Source organism: Lagenorhynchus albirostris, chromosome 2 (genome assembly GCF_949774975.1).
Source record: "Lagenorhynchus albirostris chromosome 2, mLagAlb1.1, whole genome shotgun sequence".
NCBI classification, from domain to species: Eukaryota; Metazoa; Chordata; class Mammalia; order Artiodactyla; family Delphinidae; genus Lagenorhynchus; species Lagenorhynchus albirostris.
In genome coordinates, this window is record NC_083096.1 from 53,015,162 (window position 1) to 53,034,608 (window position 19,447).

General features: G+C 41.0%; 1 protein-coding gene across 3 annotated transcripts in view; it reads right to left on the minus strand.

Moving 5' to 3' along the window:
* Positions 1-19,447, minus strand: part of PAPPA2 (pappalysin 2) — a 285,263-nt gene that overhangs the window by 34,795 nt on the left and 231,021 nt on the right. For all 3 annotated transcript variants that reach the window (XM_060132723.1, XM_060132713.1, XM_060132703.1), the window contains exons 19-20: positions 17,471-17,580; positions 5,600-5,671 (exon numbers count right to left, since the gene is read on the minus strand). In XM_060132723.1, coding sequence (XP_059988706.1) covers positions 5,600-5,671; positions 17,471-17,580 — 182 coding nt within the window. The remainder of the gene's footprint in view (positions 1-5,599; positions 5,672-17,470; positions 17,581-19,447) is intronic.

The window sequence follows — 19,447 nt, forward strand, 5'->3', positions numbered from 1 at the left end:
CTCAGTATGACTGATAAATGAGATTCAATTAATGTTTACTGAACATTCATACAATAGGCGCTTGCTCGTCCTTTATCATGTTCTGACTCTCATATCCACCCTTTCTTAGTCTGAGTTCTCTCTTGCCAGCTAGAACCAGGAGGATGGAAGAAAAACCAAAAGCAGAACTGACCTTGGACTGAAGCCAAGGAAGGACGGTGCCAACAGATTTCCAAAATGCAACCCATCCAGTGAGTAAGAAATCAAAGCTAACCATTAAAGCCACAAATCTTAAGAGAAAGATCAAAATCTATGCAGAAGGCAAAAATCCCCAGAAACAAGGGATATTTCCAGTTATTCCTGAAAAATCAGCATGACTCACATTCTCCCGAGGTATGACCTCTTCAAAGGCTCCCAAACGACACACCCCTGGGTGCATCTCCACAGTTTTCTGAATCAGGTATCTGACGAACAAGTTTAAAGGATAAATTGTATCCACCTGATTTTAAAGCTGAGGAGCTTAAATTCAGAGATGTTAACAGACTTGCCCAAGGAAACATGTACTAAGGGATGGAACTGAGGTTCAAGCCTGCCTCAGGACCCCTGACAGCCTTCCTCTGGCTCCTCTGGGTTGCCCCTGTTGCAAAGCTTTCTGATTCTATGCATGGCAGGGTTGTAATTCTCTCCTTCACCTTCTACTCCTTCCCTACCTTTCCTTCCACTGTGCTGCTCCTCAGAAATCCAATATAATCGTTCTCAATTCGAGACTTTCAAAGTCAAAGGTCTACCTTCAACTCTCTCTCCCTGCCTTTAGAGGGGTAGAAGCAGGTATCATTGAAGAATTAGGTCTGTGTTTTTCAAAGGAATAAAACACATCCTACAACTCAGAAGCTCACAGACTGTAGGAAGGACAGACCTGTCATATAATCTTGAAATAATGTGATAAGTGAGAAGACAGGCATTTACAAGGGTATGTATAAGAATTTATAGGAGAAATAGTAGCATGTTCAGAGAGACTTACTTGAAATACCCAAAAAAATCTTTAAAAGTTTTCTAAATTTTATTGGAAGCCTCAATAACATCAATTAACCATGGCCACCCGCAGTATATAATACTCATAAAGATATAAATTGGGTGTGAGTGGACTCTTTCTTGATTCTTAATATGTACATATTGTTTCAATAAGAGCCCATCCTTACATAGTGATGTATATCGTTCCTTAGGCAATACCACTACGAATATGTTATATTATTTGGCAATTTACATAGCACCTTAACATCAGTTATTTCACTTGACTCTCACAGGAGTTTTGAGAGAAAGCCAGACAGATACAACACATAGCTAAAAGGGTAGACTCAGAATTTGAACCTAATTCTTCTGACATCATTCCACCTCCGTCCTCCTCCACAGCTGCCCCCACGTTTTTTTTTTTTGAAAAAGCACAACTCTACAAGAACCTTCAAAATGTTAAAGAGAGAATTATCAGAAATTGTAATCCAAAATGGGGGGCTGCTGACAAGCACAACAAACTTGTAAGAAATACGTGCTCACAGAAAAAGCAGAGCCAAAATGTAGGTTGATGGGCACTCAATTTTAATCATCCTACAGGAAGGAAATTAGTCATTTCTATGCAAAAGGAGGCTGGAAGTGTGGTCTTTATTTCCAGCTGCATTCCCTAGAGAACAAGATGTTCTTAGTTTAATGGAACCTAGGACTGTAGACTTTGTTAGAATTAATAAATATGACTTTTTGGAAGGAAGGAAGGAAGGAAGGGAGGGAGGGAGGGAGGGAGGGAGGAGGGAGGGAAGAAGGAAGGAAAAAGAAGATAACACATATGATCTGATGGTATAATGTGTTCATTGACGGAGTGAACACTCACTTCAATTATCACCCCACAAAATGAGGACAACCCTCCCTGCTACCCCCCCCATACTGGGAAAAGAGTGCACTCAATTGGCCAAGCATTGGCAGAATAAGTCTTTGTTTTCTACACAGTTATCATTGACTATTTGTGTGCTTGTCTATAATTTTAATGGGCACAGGTCTGGGATAAGGTTAACAATTAGGAAACTAATGCAATAGCCCAGGTGAGAGCTGTTGAGGCCCCAGTGAGGGCAACAGGAGGAATGAGTAGAGCTCCTCATGACCGATTAGATTCAGCAGCTGTCTCCAAGTGATTTGCAAATTGTGGAGCTCAGAGGGTCTCCAGGGAATGGTCTGTTCCCCTTTCTTCCTTTGTTCTTTCCCTTTTCCCATCTTCAGAGTTTGCATCTAACCACATTGAGGCCACCCAGCAGCTCTGCCCTGCCTTCTGCTGCACTCATTCAGTAAGCATTCATAGAGTGGTTAATAGTGCATAACTACCCTATAAGCATCTACTATGGACCCGGAATGGCATGATGCTTAAACATTTATGTCCATTATCACATTAATCCCTCATCACAACTCCTTAAAATGGCTGTGTTGCCCCCACTTCCCAATACAGATTAAGACACAAAGGCTTACACCACTCAGCTGACCCAGGATTTGAACCTGCATTTGTTTAACTTCAGAACTTCTCCACCAACCAAATTACCACTCCCTGCCTGTTTGCAAATTACAAAAGAAATAGAAAATACAAGGAGTGTCTGGGTCAAGAAGGTGAAACACAAGAATCAACTAGAAATATAGAATTTAAGGCATGAACAGGTTTGGACTCCAGATACGTGGTACATGCGTGCTCCTGAGAAAATGGGAGCGTAAGTGACCACGAGAAGATGGCATTATTTACATAAGATGTTTCAGAGGGAACCTTCAGTGCTGTCTCTTAAAGAAAAGTGAGAGGCATAGCTAGTGGAGAATTGAAGGCTAAAACTCTGTGGCCAAGGGGATAGGACACAAACAGAGGTGCAGAAGTGACACAACACAGGCGTGAAGTGGGACAGTGAGGGGATTGGTTCAATGCCTCGGCATACTGAGACCAATAAAGAATGATGTACTTCACTCTTATGAGGTTGAATGTCTTAAGGGGACATCTTAGAATTCAATTCGCTATTGGAAAGCCAAAAAAGAAAACCCTTTTTAGACACTGGGGTACAAAGTATCAGATTTCTGTGCCACATGTTTTAAAACTTGCTCTCACCCACCTAACCCTCTTCGGTTCATCTTGCATCCAGGTCTGTTTTCTCTCCGTCTGTCTCTGACACTCTTTGGTTCTCCCTAATATATTTAGCTGACTTTTTTCCAGTAAAGAACTAAGTGTCTGCCAAGTTGCCCCTAGAACAGGCCAGTTTCAGCCGCTCTTGTCCTTTCTTTTCCATCCTCGCCCTCCCTCTCTGCATTTCTTACTACTTATTCCTTCAGAATTGTTTCTACTTCTCCCCATGCGCCCCACTCTGCACAATTCCTTTTCCCTTTCTACGGGTATTGATTCTTCTTCTTTGTTCCTCCCGTCCACCCCTCTAAGGTTTTTTTTTCTCTTCCTAGCCTTTGCTGGGAAACAGGAAGCAAAATCATGTCCTGTCAGATCTTGTCCTACCCAGAGAGTCTCGGGAAATACTGTAGAATAATCAGAATGTGAATGAATAATGTAGGCTAAAATGATTCCTAGACAAAGAAGCTTCAAATTAGAGATGCATAGTCTAGGAACCTTCTTGTCTGCTCCCACAGTGACCAGAACGGTGGTTTGCAAACTTAAGCCGTCTTCAGAATCTCCTGGAGCCCTTGTTAAAACACAGATGGCTGATCCCCACCCCCAGAGTCTCTGATTCAGTAAGTCTGGGATGGGGCCTGAGAATGTGCATTTTTAACAGGTTCCCAGGTGATGCCACTTGTTCTGGTCCAGGGGCCATGCTTTGAGAAGCCCTGGAGTGTGGGTACCAACAGGTGTGTGGCAGTCAAGCCTCAGCTGTGTGTGATAGCAGCTGGGCAGAGGGGTCATAAGAGGGAATGAAGGTTTGTTCCTTGTCACGCCAACAAAGGGGCTGAAAGAAGCCTGGGAAGCTCTGGATAAGGGATCCAGAGCATGTGCTGGGGTGTAGCACAGAGGGAGGACAAATGGGGAAAGCTCTGTGTTGTAACCTCCTGGGAAACACCGAAGCCAGCTCCAAGCCCTGCCATCCACCCTCCCTCTTGCGATCATGCCTGGAAGCCACAGAAGGGAATTCTCAGGATCCCTTTGATCTCGCCAAAGTTCTCGAATCCTCTGTCTGTTTATCTCCTTCCTTCCCTGGCCTCCTCGTCCCCCTTGCTACCCCCTGCCCAGTGGATGAGTCACTCACTCCCCTCCCCACCCCACTGCCATCTGTTTTTCTAATGATGGCAGAAGATGAGCTGTTTTGTTGGCCCACACCATAACAAAGCACACTCCATGCTAGCATTTTTCCTGATGCACTCTCAGGATGCTATTTTATTGGTATCATTTCCCCACCCAGTTTTCCCTTTGTCTGAAACCCCACAATTTTCCCCTCTTTGGCCTCATGTAGATCCCAGTTTCCCAGAATTAGATACAAGAAACAGGGATACAGGAGAATCCAGGGACTAACAGGCATGTGGGTTGGGTGTGTATGTGGGGGGAGGGTGTGCTGGAAGTCAAGGGCAAGTTAAACAGCTCGCTCTCTAGCGCACTAGGCACAGCCAGAATTATTGAGCATTGCTGCTAAGTGGCTTAATTACTTCCAGTGAAAGATTTTGATGACAAAGCCTAACTCTAGCCTGAGACTACAGTATTTGTATCTGCTACTGGCTATTCCCAGGGTGAGAGGGCTTAAATGGTGTGTGTGTGTGTGTGTAATATCTCCCATGTCAGGATTCCTGGGTCAATCTCCCTCAGCAAGGCTCTGCCTCATTCTTGACTCTTTCTTGCAAAAACTCCTCTTAATCTAGTGAAGGAATTCACATCCCCCTGAGTCCCCCACTGCTAGGGGAATGCCTTGTGTGAGAAGTAAACAGGATTCCTTGAGGCAGTAAAGGTCTAGTTTGGGTTAATCAACAGTGGACTACAGGACCTCCTCAGAGGTAGGAAACAGAGATGTCTGCATGACCCAGGCAGTTGATGTCAATGAGAGACGCCCAGTAGGTGAGCAGCTAATTGTGCCCACGGTTGTCAGATATTCTTGTTTTTTTTTGCACAAAGAGTTTTATATTTATTTTTACTTGGGGTGGGTGTGTGTGTGTGTGTGTGTGTGTGTGTGTGTGTGTGTAAAGTTACATACACACATATGAATTTTACGTGAAAATCCCAATTTTCAAGCATTAGCAACCAAAACAAAATTGTTTTTAGACACTGAGCTGGCCAAACCCCTGTCTGTGGGCCACTGATCTGCAAAACTCTGATCTAACTAAACTCCAGTGAGGCCCGGTTAGAGAATCCCCAAACCATAAATAATTCTGACTTGCTTTTAACTTTTATTAAGTCATTTAAAATGGAACCCTGGAGATTTTGTTAAAATTAAAAAAAAAAAGGCAACATCAGAAATCCTAGTATCTGTAATTTGGGGATTGTGGAGCTAAATTTAAGAGATTACACGAAGGACATAGGATCTGGGAAAGGGCAAATACTGAAGCAGAAGGACGCAAGTCTCCATAAGGTGAGCAGAACAGAGAGCTCTGGTCTGCGTCTGGGGGAGGGGAGGTGGCTTACCTCACACGACTGGATGCAGTGGATCAGGAGGGGGTCTGGGTGCCACTGACGCCGCCCGGTGCACACGATGCTCTGAAGGGGAAGACGGAAAGAACAGAAAACAAAAGCAAAGACACCTGGTCAGTGAGAGAAGGGGCAAATCCTGAGCTTACCCCACTAGCCCAACCCCTTCCCTGAGGAGCAAGCCCCGGCTGTGCTGCATGAAGAGGTCCTAGGCCATAGTCTGGTCTTTCCCGTGGAACTGCTAATTCTGCCAGGTGAAGCCAAGGGGGAATCTCTTAATGGAGGGAATCTTTCATTCTCTTCATCATCTTCACCCCCCATGAGCTATCAAATCCAGAATGGTGTAGGTGTGGTTAAAAACAGCATCCTCAATACTAAAATGACTTTAATTTGGCTCTAGGCATAATATTGGTTCCATTTGTTTTGAAATTTTAAATAAAGTTACAAGAAATTGTGAGATGGCTTGTGTTCATCAGGGAAGACCATGGAGTTTTAAAGGCTGAGAAATAGAGCTTCATAAGAAGAGTCTTGAACTAAAAATGGATCTCAGGAATCCTAGATCACAAGATGTGAGTGCCCAAGCAAGGAGTGGGGGCCAAACTGCACTCTCTGCAACTCCTGTTAGCACCATTTATGCCCTCCTTGTGGGAAATAAAAGAGGGTCTACGCACTGGACAAATAGGCTTAATGTGAAACCACCAGGACTCAAAATGGCACCAACATTAAGATGGTAAGAGTGTGAAAATGTGTCTGTGTTAAAACACTGGTGACCTTCTCTGACCATTGACCAGGGCCCAATGACCATTTCCTGATGTGCCTTTAAACAAGTAGTCATCTACTCTTTATGAATAATAATAACTCATTTTCATGGAGTTTTTTTTCTTTTAATTTTTGTATTTAAAGATTTCAAAAGATACACTTCAGGAAAAGAGAAAGTCCCAAAAGATGTTTCAAAGAGAAAAAGAAGTTCTCTTTATAACCTGCTACCAATCCACCCATTTGTGGACTTTCATACTCACATTTTAAATTCAGTACAATAGAAATTCAGGGAAACCAGAAGAAAAATGATGCATTGTGAGATATGAGTTTTACATAAAACAGCACTCCAGTAATTGAAAATTATACATTCTAGAATGCTAAGACTGTACAATGATCAGATTGGAGACATTTGCATATATTAAGCTGTAGGTATGTGAGTATATACCTCAGAGTCAGTTATGCAAATGCGCATCTGCAGTATTTTTCTGGAGTTATATTACTATAAACTAAAAGTCCTCCTTCACAGTTTCCCTAAAGAGGCAATAAATACTGTAAACCCTAAAAAATTTTTTTGATATTCAAAACTCTATACTGTAATAATGTAGAAGGCGACTTTGCTTAAATTATCATTGCAAAGACACAGACCTACTAGAGAATGGACTTGAGGATATGGGGAGGGGGAAGGGTAAGCTGTGACAAAGTGAGAGAGTGGCATGGACACATATACACTACCAAACGTAAAATAGATAGCTAGTGGGAAGCAGCCGCATAGCACAAGCAGATCAGCTCCATGCTTTGTGACCACCTAGAGGGATAGGATAGGGAGGGTGGGAGGGAGGGAGGGAGACGCAAGAGGGAAGAGATATGGGAACATATGTATATGTATAACTGATTCACTTTGTTATAAAGCAGAAACTAGCACACTACTGTAAAGCAATTATACTCCAATAAAGGTGTAAATAAATAAATAAATAAATAAAAATATCATTGCGCTAAAAAAGAAAAAAAAAAGAATTATCAAATATATACAGTCATTCCTTGATACCCACAGGGGGTTGGTTCCAGGACCCCCGCGGATGCCAAAATCCAAGGCTCCTCAATCTCTTATATAAAATGACATACTATTTGCATATAACATCCTATTTATACTTTAAATCATCTCTAGATTACTTATAATACCTAATACAATGTAAAAGCTATGGAGATGGCTGTAAATACAATGTAAATGCTATGGAAATAGTTGCCTGAAAGCAGCAAATTCAGCTTTTTGGAACTTTCTGGATTTTTCTTTTTTTTCTGAATGTTTTGTTACCAGATAATGGTAATGGCAAAATGCAGTGATTTGAATGCTTGAAATGCAAATACATGGCAACTTTATTCCTTCTCATGCACTGAATCCACTAAGGACCCCCAGTCCCCACCCTAGTCAGTCAGTCATTCAATTCAGACTAAATGTAGCACTCACTACGACCCAGTTTCCTCAGGGAGCAAGAGGGATCTGAAGATCCACCAGTCCTGTCACTGCCCTCAGAGAACTCAAAGTCTATGGGGGGAGGTAGCTGGAAGTACATCAATTCCTCCACATGAAGGGGAACTTAGCCTCAGCACCCTCACATGACGACCATAGCCAGAACTTGCCAGAACACTCTGAACTGACTGGATCAGTTTCTCTTATGCCCTTCATACCTTCTACTCCATCCACCACCTTTCTACATGCAGGAGTGTTGATCTTCTAATACTTGAGAAATTCTAAAAATACATTGCAAAGGAAAAAAGCAAACAAAAGAAAAAAAACCTAAAAGAAAGAAAGAAAGAAAAAGAGTCTGTCTGTATTTACTTTTAATTCTTTTTCTCCAGTGCTCTTTTTTTTAACCACAGACGCTTTGGGTTTTCTTTTGTGACCATCTCTCCAGATTAATGTTCTGTGGAACTCACTTTAGGAAATGCTACTCAATAGTTATCTGATGGAAACAATACATGTGCATTTTTTTTTCACATAACAGCTTCTTCATTTTGCTCTGCTGAAGCAAATTGCAATTACCATTTATTGTGAAATTTGTGATAGCTCTCTTTCCAGTCTTTTTTTCGTCACCGTTCCATTTGTAGTACTAGCCTCTACATCTCTACTCTGCATCAGTAGTGGGCCTCCATTTTATTTTATATATATGTATTTTTAACATCTTTATTGGAGTATAATTGCTTTACAATGGTGTGTTAGTTTCTGCTTTATAACAAAGTGAATCCGCTACACATACACATTCTCCAGTGCTCTTTTCTCTTATTATTTCCAATTTATTTTTTACACCTTTGTTGTTTTTTGGTTTTTTTTGTGGATGCACCATGTGGCTTGCGGGATCTCAGTTCCCCAACCAGGGATTGAATCTGGGCCACAAGCCCAGAATCCTAACCACTAGGCCACCAGGGAACTCCCCTACATCTTTGTATTTTTATGTAATTTAATTTTATTATTATGTGATACATGTTCACAGTATAAAATCTAAAAAGCATAAAAGGATACACAATCTCCCCAGCTACTCAATTTCCTGCATACTATTTTTAGTTCTTTTTTATGTCATTACAGATAGTCTATGAACATACATACATATATACAATTATTTATTTCCTCACACAAAGTATGAAATACTATAGTTTTATTTAGTGCTTTAGTTTATTGTTGTTTGACTGTCTAACTTTATTTTACTTCACAGCATTTCTTGGTGTTCTGTTCATTTGATGGTATATGGATTGCTGCATTCTATCGATTGAATATTATTCCATTTCATGGATGTACCTTAATTTACTTAATCAGACCCATATTAATGGATATTCAAGTCATTTTCAGTCTTTTGCTCTAACAAACAAAGCTTATGTATAAATCATTTCATACATGTGCAACTACATCTGTTCAATAAGCTCATGGTAGTGGGATTGACAATACCCATCTCAATGAATTTTTTAATATTCTATAATTCAGTCTTAAGACTAATTCAGACTGGCAACCTCCTTGATCTCTGTACAGATTACAAAAGTTTCTGGTAACTGTGTCATATACCTTCCTAGACTGCAAAATCCTTGAGAATAGGGACTGTCTCCCACTCACACATCTTATTTCAGTGACTTAGAGAGAGACAACGTTCAACAAGTACTTGTCAACCGTTAAATAGGTTGTTGTACCTTTAGGTTTCTTCTTTATCTTCTGGCCTATGAAAGTCACTCATCTCATATGAAAAGATCTGCATATAGAATTAACTGAATAACTACTTACTGATCAAAATTGGAGGAAAATTTTAAATGTTTTTCAGATCCTACATTTTATGGGCACATTTGTGGTAGTGAGGTGAAAGAGGAAAGTGAAATGGGAGGAAAACTAGTGAGAAGTTGGCATAGAAGGGCTAGCTCCTGGTGAGGTGTGTTAAATTAATTAAACAAGGAGGCCATTACACTGAGGTGGCGCTAATGCCACGGTGGCCTGTGGAAGCAAAGCAGAATCTAAGCCTGTCAATGTCTCAAGGTTATGAAATTGAAACCAAAGGGAAATCAATCATGAACAACCAACTTGGCTTTAAGCTATAACCAATCAATAATGTCCTTACTTTGCTTCTGCCTTTTCTCTATAATCAAGTCTCTCCCCAGCTGCTGTTGGTGGAGTACTCCTAAACCCAGTATGGCACTACCCGATTTGAATTGTTTTTTGCTCAGATAAACTCTTAAAATATTTAATATGCCTCAGTTTATCGTTTAATAGTTCAATATGATTTTCTTATTTTCTGGAATGTTTCTGACAAATTATAATCCTATATATTACATTTGAAAAGCTATAGAGAATAATTGAAAAAACAACCTTATATCCTCTGCCCAGCTTTATCAAATCATAACACTTTGTTTTATCTGCTTCCAGAGTCTGTCACTAGAGATTCAATTAATATCCCTTGTATATGTCCCTCCAACATCATTCTCCTTCCATCCTCCCTATTAATAACAACTATTCTGAATTTTAAAATTATTACTTCTATACATTTGTATATAATTGTAACTACAGTTGTTATACTATTAGCAAGCCACTTCTCAGATGAATCAATTGTGAAAACTAAGGGCCAAGGATTTGTTTTAAACTTTTCAAAAAGAAAAAGTTCATGAGAAAACCAGTTTAAAGATTTCCTCTTGGTTGGACTATTTTAAAATTTTTTAAAAAACAAGGGAAAAAAGAGAAGAAAGGAAGAACAAAGGGAGAGCAGAGGTGGGAAAGGAGAAGATGGGGTGGGGGAGAAAGGAGTGGGGAGAGGGAGAGGGAGAGAGAGAGAGAGAGAGAGAAGGGAGGGAGGAAAGAGGGAAAGAAAACCAGTTAAGGGTTATTAGGATGGTCATAGGGCTGTATGAAGGCTGTTGCCTGGTTAAATGTGTTGTTAAAGGTCACAAGACTGATGGTTAGCCAACATTAAGGTCTAATACAAAATTGCTCAATTGTTTTTTATCAGGAATAGTTACTTGACAGAATGGGCTACTAATCACATCAGATCACAAAGTTCTGCTCCTTGCCCAGGTTTGTGATGATCTCCTTATTACCATATATGTATGCAGCCCTAAATAAAATACAGCACTATTTTGCATATTTATTTGGGCCATAGTACATTACCCTGCAATATACTTTGTGGTTATTCTTCCCCCATCCTCCAAGACACTCTTGTCTACTCTTCTCTAGAGAAGAGGGAATTGATGCCTGAGACTTACTCAAGCAGAGAGGGAACAATGCCACGTTTTAAACAGATGAAAAAGAAGATTTTTTCATGACTCATGTCTGAGGGATTTGTTCTCCCGTGATGTGTGGCAAGTGTCATTGGAGCTGTTACACACAATTGCACCCATCAAGAGGACACTCGGGGTGGGGGGAGGGGGAGGATTAGGAGATGAGGGGACAGACTGGAGGGTGAGACCAGATAGTGGGAAACTGTGACTATTATCTTCTTTTTTTCCTCCTGCTTTTCTCTTCCTCTTAAAACATTTTGGTTGTATTTAAGGAATTATTAATCCTTTGGGGACCAACTTGGGAAAACAAAGTCAGAAATTATAAGGTTTGTTTTGACTGAGCAATTCTGTTGAAGAGCTGGGGAGTTGAGAGAGGGATTCCATGCAGTGTTGAGAACTTTGCAAACCTAATGTGTGTAGCCACAGGAAAATCTCATTAATTTGGACCTCACTAATTCCTAATTAGGATATACTAAAAAAAAAAAAGGAAAAAAGGATTATGCAACCTGGGAAAACTGAATTTATGAAGCAGACTAATAGGGAAATGAGATGTTATGATGGATACTTCTGTATTTCAGAAAGAAACATTTTCAAATACAGTTTAGAAAAACTCGTTTACATGCAAACAACTGCCTTATTATGTGCAAAAAAAAAAATATCTCCATGAAATCTGGTTCTCAAAAGACCACTTCTTTATAAGGTAAGTCAAAATGTCAATTTTCCTATTTTAAACAGGAAAGTCACAAGATATAATAAAACATTCTCTAGACACAGTGGTTAAGGACAATAGTAAAAAAATCAACCTTACATAGGCTTTCTGGAAAAATCCAAAGGTTTGCCATGAGAAATGGCTCTGTGGAGGTGGGAGGCACTGTCTTCTTCGAGCTCTTTGGTTTCACACAGCAACCTCGCTCTGAGCAATGGGTGAAATGAATCATGCATTGAGGAAGACATAATTCCCACCCCCAAGACTCTTACAGTTTGGTGTTAGAATGACAGAAAAAAGGAAGAAAAGTGGAAAATGAAGAAGAGGAAAAGCAGGGATAAGAAAAACACTAAATGCTCTCAGCAGAAGTCCATGGGGAGCTCTTCCTACACCCTCAGCTCAGACCCCCTAGATATGAGCAATGGTACAATGCTACTGATTGGGCAGTTGGCTGTCTCCTGTCTGTCCCAGCTGCCAGTTTCCACTGCTCAGTCACCCTGACTAGCAGGGATTTATTTGACAGCCAAGAAGCCCTTTTGTTTGGCATCCTCTCTTTTGCAGGGATATGTCTCTGCTGATGCCATCACCATAGAAAGGTCTAAATCCCTGGGTGCAGTAGGTGAAGGAGGAAAACGCCATTACAACAACAAAGGCCCAGAAAGTCCATTTGGGAATTTCAAATTCTTACTTCATGTTTCCTACAGCCAGCATGCCCTTGAAACATTTAGAAATAATAGTATACATTCATCCTTACTCTCTTCTCAGTCTCATAACCAGAGCCGTTAGAAATTGCTTCTTCAGTCAGAGGTGTCCAATAGGAAGCACTGAATGGCCATTAATTGTCTTCCCAGCCCCATGTGCAAAAGGCACAGAAAAAATAAATGACCTACACACCTCTATCTACACACACTAACAAGCAAAGCGAAGAACTTACAGAACAATATTTTTCTTTCTTATAGATAGCAGGTGATATCTTTTCAGAGAGGCTGGAAATTTCCAAAGGTAAGATTTCTACTAAGTGAACTTAAATTCCATTTTTACATAATTCAGAACTATGTGCTAGAAACTGTGCAAGACATTGCAAAAGTGTTATTTTGAATTTTTATAGCAACACTTCAAGATAGATAATACCATCCTCATTCTTGCTGATGAGCAGACAGAGGCTCCAAGGGGTAAGTCATATAGTATTTGAACCCAGGAGGACCTCACTCTTCTTTTGACAATTGCCACTTTGAGTTGTTTTTCATCAAAACCCCAGACTACCTAAATCCTCAGAAATTCTCCCTTTAATGGAAAGTATATTATTCTAGGAGTCAGGTATCATGTTCAGGAATAAAAACCAGTAGAACCCCCAGAGACAGGCACATAAATGTTATAGGAACCTAAAACGCATACTTGATTGTTCTTTAAAAACAAACTCTTTCACAACAAGGAAAAGCAGTATTATAGGGAAATATCTCTCTCAATTATTTTTGTTAGACTTCACGGGGAGGGAAGGGACATGTGGGAATGAGGAGGTTCTCATAGTTAGGGCAAGTGACTTGTTTTCTATTTGATAGGCAAACTAACCTAAACATACACCAGGGGGAAAAAAGACTACAGCCAACAGGGTGATTCAGGGGAAACGACTGAACTTGGAGTCAGAAAAGTTGGCTGCACTGCTCTCTCCATTTCTTGAAAGCTGTGCAACCTTGAACAGATAACCCGACAACATCTAATTTGTCAGTAAAATAAGGATAATAAAATCTTCCTTTCTTAGTTTATTGGTTTGTGAGAAGATTCAAATGAAATTTTAAATTTCCAAAATATATATATTATGTATATATACACAACTTTGAAAGCAATAAAGCGTTATCCAAATGTAAGATATCATTTTTATTACAAAGAATGAAGTCATTGGAAGCAGACTAGAGAAAATGATGCAATTTAATCCATTGCTCTGTAGTCTTGCCAGATACCAGGTATTTGAAGTATGGGAGATAGCAAGGGTTTACATGAAATAGGAGATCATCATTTACTAAACAAATGAGCCAGGCTCCAAATAGGTGTACTTGTACTTAAAATATTTATGTTGCCAGTATTTTAATAGCAGTGTTTCGCAAAGCATTACAGTGGAATTACCTGGGGTGCTTGTTAAAAAATGCACACCCCAAGGCATCGGCAGTCTCTCTAAAGGGGGGAACCCAAGTCTGCTCCCTTTACAAACTGCCCAAGTGATTCTGAAGGACACCAAAACTTAAGATTGAGTACAATATGGAACATCCTTCAAGATAAATCAATGTAAGTTACAAGGTTTTTACTCGAAGAAGACTTTCATTTAATACAACTGTTTTGGTGTATAAGGCATTTCTCCTTTTTTGTGAGGACAAGCTTAGATTTCCCGCCCCTCAAGAGCCACTGAGTGCCACAAAATGGGACCATCTATGGTTGGGGCATAATCTCATCTCTGAGGACCTGGGTACATAAGGGCAATAACCTCATCATCATTTCCTTTGCTTCCACTGACTTCTTTTTCTTGACTAGACCATAGTCATGATAAATGCAGTGATACAAATGATAACATTTGGTGTTTAGTTTAAGAAGAAAATAAATTCTGCATTTTCTTTCTGGGGTGGGCAACTTGAAATTGACAAGGACATAATTATACATAGCAGTACGAAGTTGCAGCAAGTGCTCCCAGTTTGAGGAGAAAATATATATTTACTTTCAAAGTAGAAAATGATGCTATAAAAATTTCTTTGCTTACTCAACCAACATTCATAAGACACCTACAATTTGCCCAGCATGAAAAAGGAACTAGGAATGTAAACATGAACAAAATGCTATGGAATAGAGGTAAATAAATAATAATGACTCCCCCAAAGGATGGTTGAGAAAGGGGAAGTTTTAATAAAATAGAAGATATTGTTTTTCAGTTTGGAAATAGTCAAGTCTCTGTTATTGGTACCCCTGCTGTCTTCAAGAAGAAAAGTGAACTGCTCTTCTCTGAATGTTCCATTTGGAAAGCAGAGGTCGGAGACCCCCCCATCACCGGAAGGCCTGCACTCTGGCCTGACAAACCCTGCATGCATCGATTGTGCCCATGGGACGTCTTGTTGGGTAGATGCTGAAGTGATTGTAGAAGGGTTCCTGAAGCAGTTCATTTCTCAAGTGGGACAAATGGATTGTAAACATCCCAAGCCTTTCCCCCTTTAGCTGCTTATAGAGAAAGAGAAGTCTTTCATCATAAGAAGTTGAGTTCAAGGGACTGACAGAAAGGGTCTAGACCATCTGGCACTCCGTGAACATGAGGCAGAAGTTCTTTCTCCAGGTACTGTAATTCCAGCTAAACCTTCACAACAGACTGTGGGAAATGGGACAGGAAGTCTAGAAAGGCTGGGATGGGAGAACCAGACAAGGTGTTTTTCTGGCTTTCTCCTTCCTGATCCATACGGTCTTCCCAGCGCCTTCCCACTCGCGGTGGGCCCCCTCTTGCATAGCGTTCTCATTGGGTTCAACATCCTAAGAGGGGTTGCCATGCCCTACAGGATCTCGTCCACCTGCCGCTGCCCTATCTCATCCTTCTACCTCCCATCTCCCCTCTCCCTCACCACCGCAATACCCTGGTTTCAGACACACAGAATTTCTTACCACTCCTTATCCTCTAGAATTTTCCCCTCGATCATAGTTTAAGACCCAGAGGGAAAGCTTCCTGGTCTGTTGATCCTCCCCCAACTCCCCAAAGCTCCTGAGCAGAAGAATTAGATGCTTCCTCTTGGGTGTTCCCACAGCTCTTCTACCACAAGCAAGCCATTTCCCATGTTGCATTATTATAAATGTTTGTTTTCGTGGGCATATTATAAGTCTTGTAAACAGAAGGACTCTCATTTTTTTCCTTTTCATATTCCCAGCATTTAGCACAGTTCCAGGGCACATAGTAAGCCCCAATAAGTGTTTGCTGAGTGAGTGACTGACTGAATTAATAGGGTCACGCTACTCCCATCCCCCACCCCAAAGCATACTTAGAGTATTTGTTCCTGATCCTCCTGCTTTAACACACATCCCTGCCAATAAGACAGCACAATTAGCCTGTGAGAGAAAAGGAGCAATCTGAGAATGATTGCCGTGTAGTATCTCTCTAGCGTCCATCTCTTGGTGACTCTGTGGGAATAGCCTTCCAAGGTTTTTGTTTATTAGACAGTCTAATAAAGCAACAAAGCGCTCAGGCTTTCTGATATCCCCACCCTCCCATCCTAAGAAGAACTAACTTCCTGACTACAAGGTCATCTCCATTCATCCTTGTATAGCCTTTTCTTTCTCTTTTTCATTTACTCATTTCACAAATAGTTATTGAACACTTATTACATACCAGTTAGTGTTCTAGGATCTGGGGATATAGTAGTGAACAATAATCCCTCATGGACCTTTTTATTCTAGTGGTGGAAAGAGACTTATTAATACATAAGATAAATGAGTAAAATATATAATATGCATGGTCATGGTAAGTCCTAAGGAGAAAAACATAAAAGAGGGAAGGGAAACAAAGTTTTAGGGGAGTTAAAATTTTAGACAGAGTAGTCAAAGGAGGCCTTCCTGACATTTGAGTAAAATTCTGAAGGAAGCAAAGCAGCAAGACATGAAGACACCAGGAGAAGAGCATTCTAGGCAGAGGGAGCCACGGGGCAAAAGTACTGAGGTGGGAGTGTGTCTGTTCAAGAATTAGCCAGGAGCCACTGGGGCAAGATTACAGTAAGCCAAGGAAAGCATATGGCAGAGAAAGTCAGGAAGGTAAAGGTGGCCAAAGGAGGCCATGGAACTGAGAACCCAGGTGTGGGAAGGACCCAGTGTGTGCATGTTGAAATAAGTAAGAGTTATGCCAGGAATATTAGGTAAAGTGACTGTGAGCCAGGAGCTAAAGTGGTTAAAAAATCAGGGGAGGGAGTGAACTGAGGGTCAGAAGATGACAGCTGCACTGAGGGTGGTGAGTGCTTTATTCTGTTGGCATTAGATTCAAATGTGGGTGATTTCAGGGAGGAGGCAGGGAGAAGAGTTTGGAAGTGGCATTGAGGAGACAGGAGGACATCTGCTCCTCTCCCAGGCCCGGAGACAGGAGGGGTGTGAGAGAGAAAGTAGGAACCAGTGGACCCTGCAGGAAGGCAGAATCCTCAGGGTTTCAAATGAGGATGAAAACGAATGGAAAGCTCAGAGATGGATCTCGTTCATGACTGACTTTGAGTATCAGAGGGTCCAGAGAGGATCTGGGGGTTTAGAGAGGGTGGGAAATGGAGGCAGGAAAGGTAACTTTCCTTAGTTCCTCTAGTCATTCTCTCCCTGTTTTCAGTTTTATTTTCATCTTTTCTAATTTATCTTCCTATTTTTTTTATTAGTGGTAATTTTCTCTTTCAATTTCCTTCCCTTCCTGTATTATCATTCTTTATGTCTCTGAGTCTTCCTTCTATATTATCTTTTAAACTTTCCTTTGGATACTGGTCATCTCTTTTCTCAAGCTTTTCTCTTTTTTCTTCTTGATTTTCAATCCTTCTCTCTAGGAATGATCCATGCGGTTGTTTGCTCTAAGGATGCTTTGAAAGCCTCTGAAATTACTCCAGGGAATATGCTGCCGGTTGAGAACTGTTCAGCAGTCTTACATCCTCGGCACATAAAAATGATCCTTTCCTCACCTGGACTTTGACAGGTTCCATCCAGTGCTCCAGAGTGTCAGCAGTGACGTTCTCAGGAAGGATTACGGGATCGCTAGGGGGGATTATACACGATGGGGAACACACTGCACCTGAAGGAACAGAAATTTACAAAAGAGACTTGAACTTCCCACATCTCAGTCTTTTACATCTTGGAATCATTAGCTTTGATTTTTCTTTCTTTTTTATTTATTTATTTTTTTCTTTTCTGCTCACTTCTTTTTTAAATAAATAAATAAATTTGTTTATATATTTGGCTGTGCTGGGTCTTCGTTGCTGCACACGGGCTTTCTCTAGTTGCGGCGAGCGGGGGCTACTCTTCATTGTGGTGCTCGGGCTTCTCATTGTGGTGGTTTCTCTTGCTGTGGAGCACGGGCTCTAGGCGCGTGGGCTTCAGCAGTTGTGGCTCGCGGGCTCTAGAGCTCAGGCTCAGTAGTTGTGGCGCACGGGCTTTGTTGCTCCGCGGCATGTGGGATCTTCCCAAACCAGGGCTCGAACCCATGTCCCCTGCATTGGCAGGCGGATTCTTAACCACTGTGCCACCAGGGAAGTACAAAAACAATTGCTTTCTACATTGTAGGTCACCTCATTAACATGGTCATAGGCAGGGTCGATACTCATCTACTGTGTACCTGTAGGGATATTCCTACACTAACTACTAAAAAGAGCCACTTCCGCAAGTTAACTCCCTTGGCCCAAGTGCCCTTTCTCCTTCTAGTCCAATATACCCCCTCCTCTGGAATCCCTGAATCTCTGTATGACTTAGCAATAAAAGATTTAATTCCTGGTCTCATAGACCTCCAATACCCCACTCCAGGACTCTGGCCAGCCAAAGTCTACCCGGATTTGTTGATGCCTTTTACGTACTTTTAATACCATTTTTGCTCATATAATTTCCTGGAAGCTTATGATTGCAACATCTACTACCTAAGAACTTTACTAGCTGGGGAAGAAATGGCCCAGAAATCATGAAGGTGGATTTATAATGCCCGCTAGACTGAAGGTCATTACACAGGCAGCCAAGAAACCTATGTGATTAAAAGAGGAAACAAGGGGAAATCAGAAGCAGAGATTTTGGTCATGTGTTGGCCTTTTAAAGAAAAATCTTGCTTTATTTCTTTGTATGTGGCGTCTTAAGTATCTTCTAAAATTCTATTCAAAGAAAGCAGACTCTCAGGGTTCTCTATTTCCTCATCTAAAGATTTTGATGATCTCCTAGTTTCTTTTCAGCTCACACTTAGCTCTATTAATGTTTTTTGCTGACTTGTATAATAACTCAAAGAGTTACATGACTCTTAAGGACTCTATATACGTGTGTGTGTGTGACATATTAATGTAAAAATTAGAGGGTGGGGAGATAAGAATTTTCTCACGAGACACCACACAAGAGGCATGGTCTCAGCATTCCGCTACTCCTTGCCTGACCTTAAGACTTCTCAGTGCAAAGAGCAACTTGAAGATGGTAAAGAACGTTCTCAGAAACTAACAAGCTTTCTCATTAACTCAAATGATACCTACTGGCATTACAAACGTTAGAATGACTTGGAAAATTACTCCTTGCTTGTACAATTCAAAACGTCGGGTTAATCTCACAAAGTTTTCCACAAACAGCATCCCTTTTCTATGATGCTTAAGTCCAGCCAGAGCAAATTTAAGTCAACTTGACTTTCAATCGGCCCTGGCCACAGAGACTTTTAATTTCAATGACTGCTTTAAGAAGTTACCCCTAGGTTCTGGAGCCGAATCTCCTGTACAGAAGGAATGGCTGCTGAGCCAGGCAAGCTAGGCAATTTCAAATTGTTCCTTGCAGGAACTCTCTGCTCCAGTAACAACAGCAGAGAGAACAGAGGAGGCGCCCAGCACATGCGTGGTGTGCGCCTACACACTTCCACCTTTCCTCTTAGAACTACTACTCCTGCCACAAATCAATCCACTTTTCAGCCTGCTGCGAAATGGGTA